At 48.8% G+C, this 14,769-nt stretch overlaps 1 protein-coding gene across 1 annotated transcript; it reads left to right on the forward strand.

The window, feature by feature from the left end:
• Window positions 1–10,759: 10,759 nt before the first annotated feature.
• Window positions 10,760–14,248, forward strand: LOC127028044 (uncharacterized). Its single transcript, XM_050913866.1, has 2 exons — window positions 10,760–10,881; window positions 12,890–14,248. The coding sequence occupies exon 2, from the start codon at window positions 13,069–13,071 to the stop codon at window positions 14,011–14,013; it is 945 nt and encodes a 314-aa protein (XP_050769823.1). The 5' UTR covers window positions 10,760–10,881; window positions 12,890–13,068; the 3' UTR covers window positions 14,014–14,248.
• The last annotated feature ends 521 nt before the right edge of the window (window positions 14,249–14,769 follow it).

The raw sequence follows: 14,769 nt of genomic DNA on the forward strand, positions 1-14,769 counted from the left end.
ATAGATCTCATCTGGCTCCTAAGTGCTGGTAAACAAGACACAGCTGACAGGAGATATAGAAGTAGTTCAGTCCTAATTTCCCCCATATTCCCACTGTACTTGTTAGCATAAAATATTCCCTTCCTTAGTTTTTCTGAAGACAGAAAAGGGAAAAGAAATATAAGGCTGAAAGTCTCCACAGTGGATTCAAGGTGAGAGTCCAGCATGCTGGAGACTGCTCGCTTCAGCACCGGGGAATAGAAGGACGTCATATTTTATTAGCATTTGCAGGCTGTAGCAATGACGGGAGCTAATTGCAATTTTTGGGAGATAATGTTAAGTTAACACATTCTCTCGAGTAACTACCATTGTTCCCACTGGAGTCATGGTGAAATGTGCATTATCGTGCAGTTGATGATGTGGCAGGTCTGTGTCACTGCTGTATCAGTGCCATAGGTCTGAGGTCTGTGCCAGTGGGAATCCTGCCTGAACAGGGCCTCGGGTCTGCCTCCCTCCATCCTCACCTTTCCCATTTGGCCAGTCTTTACCTGGCACTTCTGTCAGCACTGTGGGAGAAGGACATGCGTGCAGACACAGCATCCGAAGCAGCTGGACTGGAGTGGGCTGCCAGCACCAAGCTGTCCTGTGCTGTGTATTTGCCTGTGCTTCCCTTGCTTTACCCCAGGGTACACCCTTAATCATACTGTCCATGTTCCCATCACTTCCCTATTAACTACTGTTTTGACTCTTTAATGTTATTATTGAGCTGGAAATGTTGGAAAGCTCTGCAATAAAGGGTAATCAGTATTTCTGACAGCATTCCCTGCTTTGTGCATCAATCTGTTAGACTCTGATTTAACACCTGGTTGTCTCATTACTTGCAACACTGGGAAGGGGGATTAAGACCTGTGGGGTTAGCAATGCCGGCTCTGAGCCTTCTCCAGTCCAGATCAGCTGGAGCCTTGCCAGGGTCTTGGGAAGAGCTTGCACCCACAGCAGGGAACTGGTCCTCACTCCATGAGTCCCTCAAAAGCAGCAGGCAGCTTCTGCACACCAGTTAGTTACAAGAGGACAAAGGCCTGCAGATGGTAATTTTGTGCTGAGACTGCCTTTCTGTGGGACCTTTTCTGTCTGTGATTTCTCCAGCCATCATTCTGCCACTGAGGGATGTTCTTGCCTGATTAATCTCTTTTGTGTTCTTTGCCTTTTTTTCCTCAGGCCCATGTGTTTGATCTGAGCATTAATAAGTATGAAGCTCTCTGCACCCAGATAGTGGTGGCCAAGAAGAAAAATAAAATAACCCATATCCAGTTTAATCCTGTCTACCCTGTTGTCATCATTGGAGATGAACGAGGCCACGTTATCTGCTTGAAGCTCTTTCCCAATCTGCACAGGAAGCCCAAGGTAAGGACGACTAGCATTCCCCTAATGGAGGTACCAAACCACAGCGGGTCTCTTCATGCCTTATCACTGTCCCCTCTCGTTCTGTGCAGTGATGTTGGCAAAGATGCTCTCTCTTGCAAGGTGCTTAAGATTATTGCCTTTTGAATACGATGTCTGGGATGTCAGATCCCTGCCTCTGTTCCTGTGTGAGTAAGAAGGCTCCGTTCACTCCTGGGCAGGAGCAGGGAGTGGTGGGAAGAGGGTTTGCTGTCTGTGGGCACTTTCTCACCATGCTCCAGACAATCCCACAAGCTCTGCAGAGGTTTGTTTCCCAAAGCTCACATTTTTTCTGAGCTTTGGGTTTTATTTGCAAAACTTCTTGAAACCAAGTAAAGGAGGTCCCAACTCCTTCCCGAGTCCTCCCACAGAGCCCATGCTGCCTGTCTTCTTGCGCTCCTGGATCATCAGAGCCTGTCCTCTGACCAATGCATCACCCCTCCTGTAAATGAGCAAGCACTATCTTTAATTAGCGAGGAGACTTGGGATCCCTGTCTCAAGTGACAGCAATGAGATGCATGTGTGCAGGTCCTTTGGCTACAGCCAGCTCTTCTCCGAAAGAGATGAGAATTTAAAACAGATGACATGCAGTGTGGTGGCAAAGTGGCGGATCTGGCCCAGCCAGCTCAGCTGCCTTTCTGTGCCACAAGTGGACAAGTCAGCAGGGTCTCTGAGCCCATCTTTCATGGCTGATGTGACATCTCCTACGCCAAATGACAGTGTCCGGGACTCCGTGGTGGGGAGATTTAGCTGCTGTGAGAGGGTGTTTTAACAGAGGGAAGTCAAGCCCTGGCAGAACAGGCAGGGCCATCCACTGCATCCTCCTGTCCACCTCCTTCCTGTGCCAGCACCAGCCTTTGTGTCCTTAGCAGCAAGCCTCCAGCCGTGCTTGCAAGAGTATCATCTCACTGTGGGGAGCCAGATGTACTTCCAGAGTATTGATCCTGGCTCCTCTGAAGATCAAGTCAGCGTGCTCTTTAAACCCTGTCCAGCCAGCTTTCCTCTGTAAAATGACTTCACTTCTCCCTTGATGTTGCCCAGTTGTGTAGGGGTGGGGTCAGGAAGACCAAGGCACAGCTGGAGCTGAACTTGGCAAGGGACACAAAGAATAATAAGAAGGGCTTCTATAGGTATGTCAGCCAGAAAAGGAAGATCAAAGAAAGTGTACCTCCCCTGATGAACACGACTGGCAAACTGGTAACAACAGACGAGGAGAAGGCTGAGGTACTCAACAACTTTTTTGCCTGTCTTCACTGACAACCTCTCTTCCCACACTTCTCAAGTGGATGGACCACAAGACAAGGACTGGGGGAGCAAAGTCCCTCCCACTGCAAGAGAAGATCAGGTTCGAGACCACCTGAGGAACCTGAACATACATAAGTCTATGGGACCTGATGAGATGCATCCCAGAGTCCTGAGGGAATTGGCTGATGGAGTTGCCAAGCCACTCTCCATGATATTTGAAAAGTCATGGCAGTCAGGTGAAGTCCCCAGTGACTGGAAGAAGGGAAACATTGCACCCATTTTTAAAAAGGGTAGAAAGGAGGACCCTGGGAACTACCGACCTGTCAGCCTCACCTCTGTGCCTGGGAAGATCATGGAACAGATCCTCCTAGAAGCTGTGTTAAGGCACATGGAGGACAGGGAGGTGATTCGACACAGCCAACATGGCTTCACCAAGGGCAAGTCCTGCCTGACCAACCTAGTGGCCTTCTATGATGGAGTGACTGCATCAGTGGCCAAGGGAAGAGCTACGGATGTCATCTATCTGGACTTCTGTAAGGCCTTTGACACAGTCCCCCACAACATCCTTCTCTCTAAATTGGAGAGATATCGATGTGATGGGTGGACTGTTCGGTGGATAAGGAATTGGCTGGATGGTCGCATCCAGAGAGTAGTGGTCAACAGCTCAAAGTCTGGATGGAGACCAGTGACGAGTGGTGTCCCTCAGGGGTCCATATTGGGACCAGTACTGTTTAATATCTTCATCAATGCCATAGACAGTGGGATCAAGTGCACCCTCAGCAAATTGGCAGATGACACCAAGCTGAGTGGTGCAGTTAACACACCTGAGGGATGGGATGCCATCCAGAGGGACCTGGACAAGCTCAAGAAGTGGGCCCATGTGAACCTCATGAGGTTCAACAAGGCCAAGTGCAAGGTCCTGCACCTGGGTTGGGGCAACCCCCTATATCAGTACAGGCTGGGGGATGAAGGGATTGAGAGCAGCCCTGTGGAGAAGGACTTGGGGGCACTGGCAATGTGTGCTCGCAGCCCAGAAAGCCAACTGTATCCTGGGCTGCATCAAAAGAAGCGTGGCCAGCAGGTCGAGGGAGGTGATTCTGCCCCTCTACTCCTCTCTGGTGAGACCCAACCTGGAGTCCTGCATCCAGCTCTGGAGTCCTCAGCACAGGAAAGACATGGACCTGTTGGAGTGGGTCCAGAGGAGGGCCACAAAAATGATGAGAGGGCTGGAACACCTCTCCTATGAGGACAGGCTGAGAGAGTTGGGGTTGTTCAGCCTGGAGAAGAGAAGGCTCCGGGGGACCTTATTGCTGCCTTTCAATACTTAAAGGGGGCTTATAAGAAAGATGGGGACAGACTTTTTAATAGGGCCTGTAGCAATAGGACAAGGGGCAATGGTTTTAAACTAAAAGAGGGTAGATTCAGACTAGATATAAGGAAGAAATTTTTTACGATGAGGGTGGTGAAACACTGGCACAGGTTGCCCAGAGTGGTTGTAGATGCCCCATCCCTGGCAACATTCAAGGTCAGGTTGGATGGGGCTCTGAGCAACCTGATCTAGTGGAAGATGTCCCTGCTCATTGCAGGGGGGGTTGGACTAGATGACCTTTAAAGGTCCCTTCCAACCCAAACCATTCTATGATTCTGTTTCTTGTGGACAATCGAGTTACTTCCCAGGCAGTAAATCCTGGCTGACAGGGTCTAGGTGGGTATGGGTGGAGTGGGAAGGGGAGCATGGCTGCTCGCCCACCCCAGGACGCAGCGGCAGGGCTGCGTGTGGGTCAGGAGCTGTGGGCACACCTGTGAGTCCAACGCTGGGTGCCTGTGAGCAGCTTGTGTTGTGGGGACAAGCGAGGGGGCATGGGGTGGCTCTGAGCCTTCCTATCCATGCACATGCACTGGGCAGCTGCTCTGCTCTCTCTGTGCCTTATCACACCAGCTAGTGTCACCTCCGGACTCCCTGTGCCCCCCTGCCTCTTTGCAGCCCTGATGATTTTGCCCTTGGCCAGATCCAGCTCAGGGTTGCTCAGCCAAGTGGGGGGCGTTGTGTTTTGCTGCCTGAAGCGCTTTGGCTCTTTGACCATAGCTGGTGGCAGGGTCTGGGAGGGATCAGTCAAGATTTAGGGAACTGTGTTGGACAGTGGGAGGATTTTGAGGTTTTCAGGAGGTGAAGGAGGGAAGGGGGTTTGGGGAACATTGATGGAAGTATGGGAAATTTTAGTGAGACAGTAGGAGAGTGGCTGAAATCTTTTCTTCAGCTTATCCCCCCCAGCACTGCCTCCTTCGCTAACTCCTGGGAGGTTGCTCCCTCCTCATACTTCCCAGCAGCACCCACTGCACACACTGCTTTCTTGACAAGGGGCCCTATTTTTGTCCCTATACCCAGCCTCGGTGGGATGCAGCTCAGGTCCAGAGCTGATACTGAGCTAGGACAGTGTGAACAGACAGTGGGATGCTTGCTCCTGAACCTCACTGCTTTGTAGCCTCACATTGCTGTGACCTAGGGTGACGGGGAGCAACTTGAAGGAGTTAAGGACCAGGAGATTGTTTCTATTCTTAGTGTTTTCCTGCAGCTGTGGGAGGTGTTTCAGTAGCTGTGAGGGATGAACCAACCAGCATGGGAAGACAAACCTGAACTCTCTCCTCCTGTCCCAGGAGGTACAATCCATCTGCACGTGGGACTGTCTGTGTTTACATGAGGAAGCTATAGATTAGATGCACTCTCCGAAGTCACATCAGTCCTGGACTGGTGAGTGGTTTAGCACTGAGGAAAGTACATTTTGTCCCCAAACTTTTTATTTCAACAGCTCTCCAGTAATATCATTCTGTCTGAGAGAAAAGCGCTTGCCTTTCCTTTCCAAATGGCTCAAGCCTTGCTCTTCTAATGGTGTAATTCCTAGTCCCTCTGTTTTCATGCAAATGCTCCTCTCTCATTGAGATTCCCACAGTCACTTCTGTGCAGTTCAAGTGATGGCTGGATTTCCTTGTGTCTCTTCAGGGCTGGCTAATTGCGCAGTGACCCAAAAGCACAGAGCACAAGCAGTGCTGGAGGAATTTGGCATTGAGCGCGGCTGTGCCTTGCCTACATCAGGACTGCCTCCTCCAGATGCAGCTTGGCCCCCTGATAAGGAGGTACACACAAATAAGCTTGGGTCTCATAAAAACTGACCTGCAGCTTGATGGCTTTGCTTCCTCTGAGATTTGCAAATGCTTTTTGATTTCCTTTCAGTCCCTCCCCTGTTATTTAGGCTAGTTGCAGATAGCTGCTCTCTGTACTGTTAGGGGAAGAGCTGAGCACCATGGGGTGGATCCACGGACTCATGAAACCCTACTTCTGCCTGTTCACAGCTTTCTGTGTTGCTTGTATAGGCCATGTAAGGACAGATATGCACTGGAGTTGACTCCTTGGTATGGGAAGGAAACCCAGCACTGGGGGCCTTCAAAAGTAGGTTAGAGACACATCTGTAGGGACAGGTCACTCTGAGCCTGCCTTGGAGCAGGAAGGGCTGGAGGTGGTTGCTGTGACAGTCTCCGCTGTCAGCATGTGCTGGCCCTAGCACACGCTGAGGCCAGCAAGAGGCCATACTGCTTGTGTGCAGCTTGCCAGTGCGTGAGCAACGTTGCTTGCATCCTGTGGCCATTTTATTATGCAGATCTGTGACTCATAACTGTAAATCAACATCTACCAAAGGGAATACTGACGTGCACTGACAAAAGCAGGCTCCCCAGCCCCTTCCGCCTGCTCCTTCCCCTCCATGCTTTCCTGCCCTGCCACCATGCTGGGAAACCCATTGGCAGAATCCCTTCTTCCTCCACTGTCTCACATCACGATATCTCTCAATCGAGCATAGTCTGAGATAAAATGAGGGGACTGTTTAGTGCTGGAAAGCTGTTTCTTGGGAAAAGAGATGCCCCACGTGCCAGCAGGCTCCAATCCTTCTTGGGCAGAACTGAAGCCTTTGGATATTTCTTTGGAGACCCTGGACATATCCACTGTGCACAGGAGAGTGGCTCTACGGCACAAATCCAGATGTCTGAGAGTGTCACACTACAGGTACAAAGAGTTCTGGATCCCAGGCAGAGATGTGGTAACCTTAGACACCAGCACTGTTTGGAAGGCTAACCCAAACAAGCCATCAGTAGATCTAAAGGGCTTGAATCTTCTCTCATTAAATCAGTTTTCTTCATTTTTGATGAAATAACTTTTTGTTTGCATCAGAGTATGTGAAGGGAGAAGAGAGCTCTATGTAACTGCGGGATTGCTGAACCCCAAGGTCAAAGAGCTGGGGTTTTTCTTCTTTTTGTTGTTCCTGGCCACATGTCTCCAACCTTATCTTTGTTGTGTAATGTCACTTTCTGTGACCGCTCTCTTTGGCAGTTGGTGGAGAGACAACATCAGCATATTTACAAGTTATTTTAAGCTGAAGTCAATTCTCAGTGGTCAGGATGAAGTGTGTTTAGTACGTGAAATGGAAACACTGGCAACTGGAGCAAGAAAAGGTCCCAGTTTAAGAAATTTCAATAGTACTTATAAATTATTTCTAAAGTGCAAGTCTCATCCTGTGAGGTGCTGAGTGCTGTCAGGGGGACACTGCACATAGCCTGGGACTGGCTTTGACTTTCTAGTTTCCTCTTTGAAGATCTGTGTAATAAAAAGGGTTGCCCATGTTTGAAAGTGATGCAAGACCTCTCTATATTGCAATGCTAGGGGTTTGGAGAAAAATGCTAGGGGGATTTGTTTCTGTGATCAATAATAGTCAAGTCACTGAGCTAAATGTCCCTCTCCTGACATAAATCTGGTTTGTGTCCGTTGGATTTCCTCTTCTCTGGGTATTCAAGAGTAACTGAAATCTGAATTTGGCCAAGCAAAATGGTTTTGGTGGGGCCTTATTTTACTCCTGCCCTTCTATTTCTCCATGCCAGCACAGTTATGTTGCTACAAGAACTACTTTGACTGAAGGTTTTGCATCCTCTTCCTCATGGACAGATTGTGCCTGTACTTTGGCACCCACCACCCCAAGGCTGTGACGTGCTCCCCAAGCCCCGGCAACCTGGACTTTGCTCCTCCACAGCCCAACGAGCCCATCACTCCCTGCCCTGGGAAATGCCTAATGCATGAGAAGGAGCCCTGCTTCACGTCTTCAAAGGACTTGCGTTTTGGTTAGATCTGCGATTGCCTGAATATGCCTGTTCAGCTTGCACAGCTCCTATTTGAGCTGGAGACTCTGTTTTCTCCAGTGCCTTGGTGGAAAGCCTTGGCAGCAGAGGAGTGGGCACAGCATAATGTTATGGCAAGAGAGGCACTGCCCGGCCTTGCAGGCTGCTTGGCTCACTTTTCCTCCCTGTTTCTTTCTTTAGCTATCTTCTGCGGATTCATTTCTATGCACACGACTTAAATCCTCTCTAGAAAACTGGTAGATCCTGAGAAATTGTCAGTTCTATGCCTGAATAAAAGTCCCGGAACAAAGGCAGAGGTAGCCCTGGGGGAACAGGCTGCTTTCAAAGCGTGCCCTCAGCAGAGCCAGCGAGGGAGACTTTTCAGGAGACTCCCATTCTCCCAGCAATAGCTGGGTGTGAGAGCAGGTCTGCCAGCTTGCAGACTCTCCTGCAGAGGCTATTCGGTGCTCAGCCCCCTGCCATAACTGATTACAGCTACCTGCTGATGGAGGCAACGTGGATGCTTATCCTCCAGGTCATCTGAGGACGAGCAGCTTTTGCACCAGAGAACCCCGAGCAGCTCTCGGGAATGCAACTATTCCTGAGCGCTGGCTCTGCCGCAGGGGTGTGGAGGAGGAAAGCTTGTTAGCTCAGCCCCTGAGCCGCAGGGTGCGTTTGAAGGGCAAGGTGATGGCTCATCATGAGGACGTGGTGCAAAGCGCTGGCTGGGACCTTGGAGACCCAGCCCTGCTCCTGGACCTGACCTCTGCATCTCCTTGGATGAGATGCAGCTCCTCTCCATGTTGAAGTGGGATGAGGACACCCATATCTCTAGGAGCCTGTCGTGGTTTAAACCCAGCCAGCAACTAAGCACCACGCAGCTGCTCGCTCACTCCCCCCACCCAGTGGGATGGGGGAGAGAATCAGGAAAAAAAATAAAACTCATGGGTTAAGATAAAGACAGTTTAATAGGACAGAAAGGAAGGAAAAATAATGATAGTTATAATAATAATAATAATATGACAATAATAATACTAAAAGAATTAGAATATACAAAACAAGTGATGCACAATGCAATTGCTCACCACTTGCCGACCGATGCCCAGTTAGTTCCCGAGCAGCGATCCACCCCTCCCAGCCAACTCCCCCAGTTTATATACTGGGCATGATGTCATATGGTATGGAATATCCCTTTGGCCAGTTTGGGTCAGCTGTCCTGGCTGTGTCCCCTCCCAGCTTCTTGTGCCCCTCCAGCCTTCTTGCTGGCTGGGCAGGAGAAGCTGAAAAATCCTTGACTTAGTATAAACACTACTTAGCAACAACTAAAAACATCAGTGTGTTATCATCAACATTATTTTCCTACTAAACCCAAAACACAGCACTATACCAGCTACTAGGAAGAAAATTAACTCTGTCATAGCTGAAACCAGGACAGTATCCACCCCTTATTCTATACCATCTACATCATGCCCAGATCCCACACTTTCTGATACATTTCCAATTCATCACCACCACTTTTCCTGTCTTTTAATATATACACACAGATATCATTCCCGCGATCTATGGGCCATCTCTATCCAATGTCTGTTGAGTTCATTTAGTCCATGACTTTGGACTCCATCTGTCATAACAGTCTGTCTGGGCAGGAGGGATGGTGCAAAGTCCGCTCAGTTGGCAGAGCAGGATCAGGCTTTGGTGCGATGCGGCGGGAGGGTGACATTGGGCGCAGCAGGAGGATGGTGTGTGGTGTTGGATTGTTGCATGCTGAAGTCAGTCCTGGTTCCATCACTACTGCACTTCACTCAGTTTTGTCAAAGTTCATTCTTCATTAATCTGGGTGATTCTTACTGTAATACCATTGATATAGCATATAACAACTATAGTAGTGATGACACACAGTGGCAGGATTCTATAGCAATCAACATCATACAATTTAATCTATTGGCTGTTCTCACCTAAAATCAAATCCCCTTGAGGCACACATTGGACTTCCCCATCCTTCCGCATCACCCACCAAGTGCACCCAGGTCCTTGAGCAAAAGCAATCCCACGAATGGGTTTGCCTTTGCCTGAGGCAGGAGTAACCCAGACTGTCTTCCCTAGCATATTTTTTATGTGCACTACAGGGACTTTATCCCCTTCTACAGTACGTAAAAGTTCTGATTGGGCAGGGCCAGCCCGATTGGCAGATCCTCTAGTGCTGACTAACCAGGTGGCCTTTGCTAAATGTGTATCCCAATGTTTGAAGGTCCCACCACCCATTGCTCTCAACGTGGTCTTTCACAACCCATTGTATCGTTCGATTTTCCCGGAGGCTGGTGCATGATAGGGGATGTGATACACCCACTCAGTGCCGTGCTCTTTGGCCCAGGTGTCTATGAGGTTGTTCCGGAAATGAGTCCCGTTGTCTGACTCAATTCTTTCTGGGGTACCATGTCGCCATAAGATTTGCTTCTCAAGGCCCAGGATAGTGTTCCGGGCGGTGGCATGGGGCACGGGATATGTTTCCAGCCATCCGGTGGTTGCTTCCACCATTGTAAGCACATGGCGCTTACCTTGGCGGGTTTGTGGGAGTGTGATATAGTCAATCTGCCAGGCCTCCCTGTGGGATTCGCAGGGAGTGTTGCGAGCGACCTTGAACAATTAGACATAGCCTAGAAAGACATAGAATGAGGGAGTAAGTGATGAAGCAGGCGCACAGAAAAGAAAGCTGAAGACTGGAATAATTTGGAACACAGATATGGGACCGAAGCCAGAAGACGTGTGTCTTGCTCGACAGCACCAATCAGAAGCTTAGCCGCGGCGCGTGAACAGAAAGTATTAACCAATCAAGGAACAAGCCTGAGCGCATGGACAGATAATGAATCTATATAAGCACAAACTTGTAAACAATAAAGGTCTTTGGTTTTATCCGCACCAGAGTCCGTGAACCATCCCTACAAATGGCGCCCAACGTGGGGCACGAAACTACAGCATGGAACGTACGTCGGTAGGGACTCCAGTTGGACGAATACATCAGTGGAGGAGCTGAACGACCCGGGTCTCAGTCACCAAATAAAGGTGAGCAACTGGAGCATTTTTTTAAAATGGGGGCGCACATGTCTGTAGAAGAAGCATCCATTTTGCGGCTGTTATTGCAATTGTTAGCTAAGCGGGGAATCAAATATGAGGAACAGACTATGAAAATGTTGTTAGTGTGGCTTAAAGCACATGGGACCCCCACATAGTTGCATGAAGTATTTGATGTAGATAATTGGGAGAAAGCCGGCATGCTAATCTGGGAAGCAGCCTCACGAGGTGACCTTACAGCAGCTCAATTTATGACCACTTGGCGTGCAGTGACAGATAATTTACGCCAGATTAAGGCAGATAAAAAAGCTGCCGCTGCTGCCGCGAGTGCTATAGCTCCCCAGACCTCCCCCGAAGAAACGACAGCGAGCGTAGGGGGAGAAAAAACTGCTTCCACTGTCAGACCTAAATCCCAAGATTTACAGGCTGCCTCAGTACCTCCGGAGGGTGAGCAGTGTAAGCTTGTGGATGCATCTGGACAATTGCCCGGTTTTACGCCAGCACCTGTAGCCATCCCCTCCCGCCCTGCCGAAAGAGACGACATCGGACGGCATGGACTTTGATCCTAAAGATCGGTGGGCAAGGCTAAGGGAGGAGGCGATTAAGACAGGCGACCTTGAGGCAGTGAGTTGGTCCTTTCCTGTCCTGGTGCAGGAACGAGGACCAAATGAGTGGCAACCATTCCATTGGGACTTAATCAAGGAGTTGCGGAAAACCGTTGTGAGCTATGGACTTTCTGCCCCCTTTTCGCAGAGTCTGTTAGAAAATGTTTTTACAGGACAATTGCTTACTCCTTATGATATATGCCAATTAGCCGCCATGATTTTAACGCCAACTCAGAAACTGTTATTTGCACAACGGTGGCAGGATCTGTGTGCCCAGGAAGCACTTGCGAATTTAGAAAAGCAGCCGAATGATCCATTACATGGAGCAGGCTTACCCCAGCTGCTAGGGCGGCCGCCGTTAAACGATCCGCGATTACAGGCACGACTTGACCCCGCGATTTTGCGTTTGACTGCCCGATTAGCTTATCAAACCCATGGTTAAAGTACCAGAGACAGGGAAAGCAGAAAAATCATTCTCCCGTATTATGCAACAAACGAACGAGCCTTACATGCAATTTATTGATCGCTTGAGAGACGCTCTCGATAAGCAGATTGATAACACCGAGGCAAAGGAAGCCCTGTTACTTAAGCTAGCAGTTGAAAACGCTAATGTAGACTGTAAACGAGTATTACAAACCCTACCACAAGGGGCCGGTATCATACAGATGATCGAGGTCTGCAATAGAGTTGGCTCTATCTCGCACCAAACTGAAGCCCTTGCTGGGGCCTTTGCAGCGGCAGTGAATGTCACAAACAGCAAGTGCTTTCGTTGCAGAGCAAGCGGCCATTTACATTAATAACATGGGGAAGAGGATATGCTTGTGTTTTGACAGATCACGGGCCCCGCTGGGTTCCAGCTCGGTGTGTACGGCCAGCGCTCACAAAGCTGCCGGTGCCAGGCAAACAACAACCGCAAAAGACCCTGAAGGGCCTGCCGAGACATCAGAAGACATTTTGAGTGACAGCGCAAACTGTTTTGATGGGAAATGATTTGCTTGGGACAATAAGGAGTTGTGTATCAGGCCTCGCTAGGCCATGGGTGTCAATATGTCTAGTCTGTAAGCACTGCTGTGGATATATTATTGCACATTGTATATTTTGGTAGAAAGCATTTGATTTATTTTAATGGTAATCAGCACATTTATCTGAATCATACCTTAACACCACTGTGTATTCACTGTAAGAGAATCAATAGTATACGTGAGATCTATTCAATCCGCTATTTTTGTTGTTATACAGGCCGGTATCTAAAATGGAGAGGATAACGACCTTTTTAAGTTTGATTGGGTGTATACAAGCAATATGGGTGCCCCCACAACCAAAGACAAATGTGTGGGTCACGTTAGCGAATCTAACAGGACAAGATTTGATTTGCCTGTCTATTGCATCTTCAGGGAACCCTTTTTCAACATGTCTTGTCGGAGTCCTGGCGGAAACCTGGCCCAACACTACCCAGTCCCAGCATTTGTGCTCCAGTTTCAACGCCTGTGTCGACAACTGGGACGGGTGGAGTGCTCATTTGCCCCAATTACCACAGGAGCCGCAGGAACTTGAACTCCTGGGTTCAGTTAAAATGGACAGCTGTTTGTATTTTAATTATTCAGGGCGCAATCGAACGACGGCACAAAATATCAACTCGTCTCTGTCCATATATAGAAATAATACAGCCTGGTGCAACTATACTAGCCCGAATATTTCCAAATCTAGCAACGCGCCTCTGGCGCTCCCCTCAGGGATCTTTTTTATCTGTGGCGATCGTGCATGGGGAGGGATACCATCTCATATAAAAGGAGGGCCTTGCAGTTTGGGGAGGCTCACTTTGCTAACCCCAAATACATCAATACTTTTTAATCACCGGCGCTCCAAGCGATCGACCCATGCCTTCAAGGCAGAGTGCAGGGATGATGTGGAATTTTGGAACAGTGAAAAGATAATTATGGCTTCTATAGCTGCGCCAGGGGTGGCAGCCTCGCAGGCCTTGGCCACGCTAAATAAGTTGGGATGTTGGCTAGCCAAGCAGACCAATGCTACTTCTCAAGCCTTGAGTAGTTTGCTTTTAAATGTTGATTCAGTAAGACGTGCAACTTTGCAAAATCGCGCAGCAATTGATTTTTTTCTTTTAGCACAGGGGGACGGGTGTGAAGAGCTTGATGGTATGTGTTGTATGAATCTCTCCGATCACTCGGAATCTATTCACCAGAGCATTCAACAATTGAAAGAGGGAGTTAAGAAGCTGCAAGTTGATGATGGATGGGGTTGGATGGAAAGCCTTTTTAGTGGCTGGGGAATTAGTGGTTGGCTTAAAGGTTTGATAAAGGTTGGGCTAATTTTATTGTGTGCTATTTGTGGCCTCCTGCTCATTATTCCGTGTTTGCTATCCTGTCTGCAAAGGGCCCTGCAGAGGATGGTAAACACTGCATTTTGGGTAGAAAAACAAAAAGGGGGAATTGTGGGATTCGCAGGGAGTGTTGCGAGTGACCTTGAACAATTAGACATAGCCTTGAAAGACAGAGAATGAGGGAGTAAGTGATGAAGCAAGCGTGCAGAAAAGAATGCTGAAGACTGGAATAATTTGGAACACAGGTATGGGACCGAAGCCAGAAGATGTGTGTCTTGCTCGACAGCACCAATCAGAAGCTTAGCTGTGGCGCGTGAACAGAAAATATTAACTAATCAAGGAACAAGCCTGAGCGCATGGACAGATAATGAATCTATATAAGCACAAACTTATAAGCAATAAAGGTCTTTGGTTTCACCCGCACCAGAGTCCATGAATCAATCCCTACACCTCCCCATATTTATATTTCAGCCATTGTCCTCCATACCAAAGAGGCATTAACCGCTTGGCTTGCTTGATTGCAGCGCATGTTTCACATTCATGGATAACCTGTGCGATAGTGTCCATGGTCAGGTCCACCCCTCGATCACGAGCCCATCTATATGTTGCATCTCTTCCCTGATGGCCTGATGTGTCATGGGCCCACCGAGCCATGAATAATTCACCCTTATGTTGCCAGTGCAGATCTACCTGAGTCCCTTCAATCCTAGCAGCCTTGTCTACCTGCTGGTTGCTTTGATGTTCCTCAGTGGCCCGGCTCTTAGGTACATGAGCATCTACATGACGTACTTCCACAACCAGATTCTCTAGCCGGGCAGCAATATCTTGCCACAATGCAGCAGCCCAGATGGGTTTACCCCTGCATTGCCAGTTACTCTGCTTCCATTGCTGCAACCACCCCCACAGAGCATTTGCCACCATCCATGAGTCAGTATA

Source organism: Gymnogyps californianus, unplaced genomic scaffold, assembly GCF_018139145.2.
Source record: "Gymnogyps californianus isolate 813 unplaced genomic scaffold, ASM1813914v2 HiC_scaffold_143, whole genome shotgun sequence".
Classification (NCBI taxonomy): Eukaryota; Metazoa; Chordata; class Aves; order Accipitriformes; family Cathartidae; genus Gymnogyps; species Gymnogyps californianus.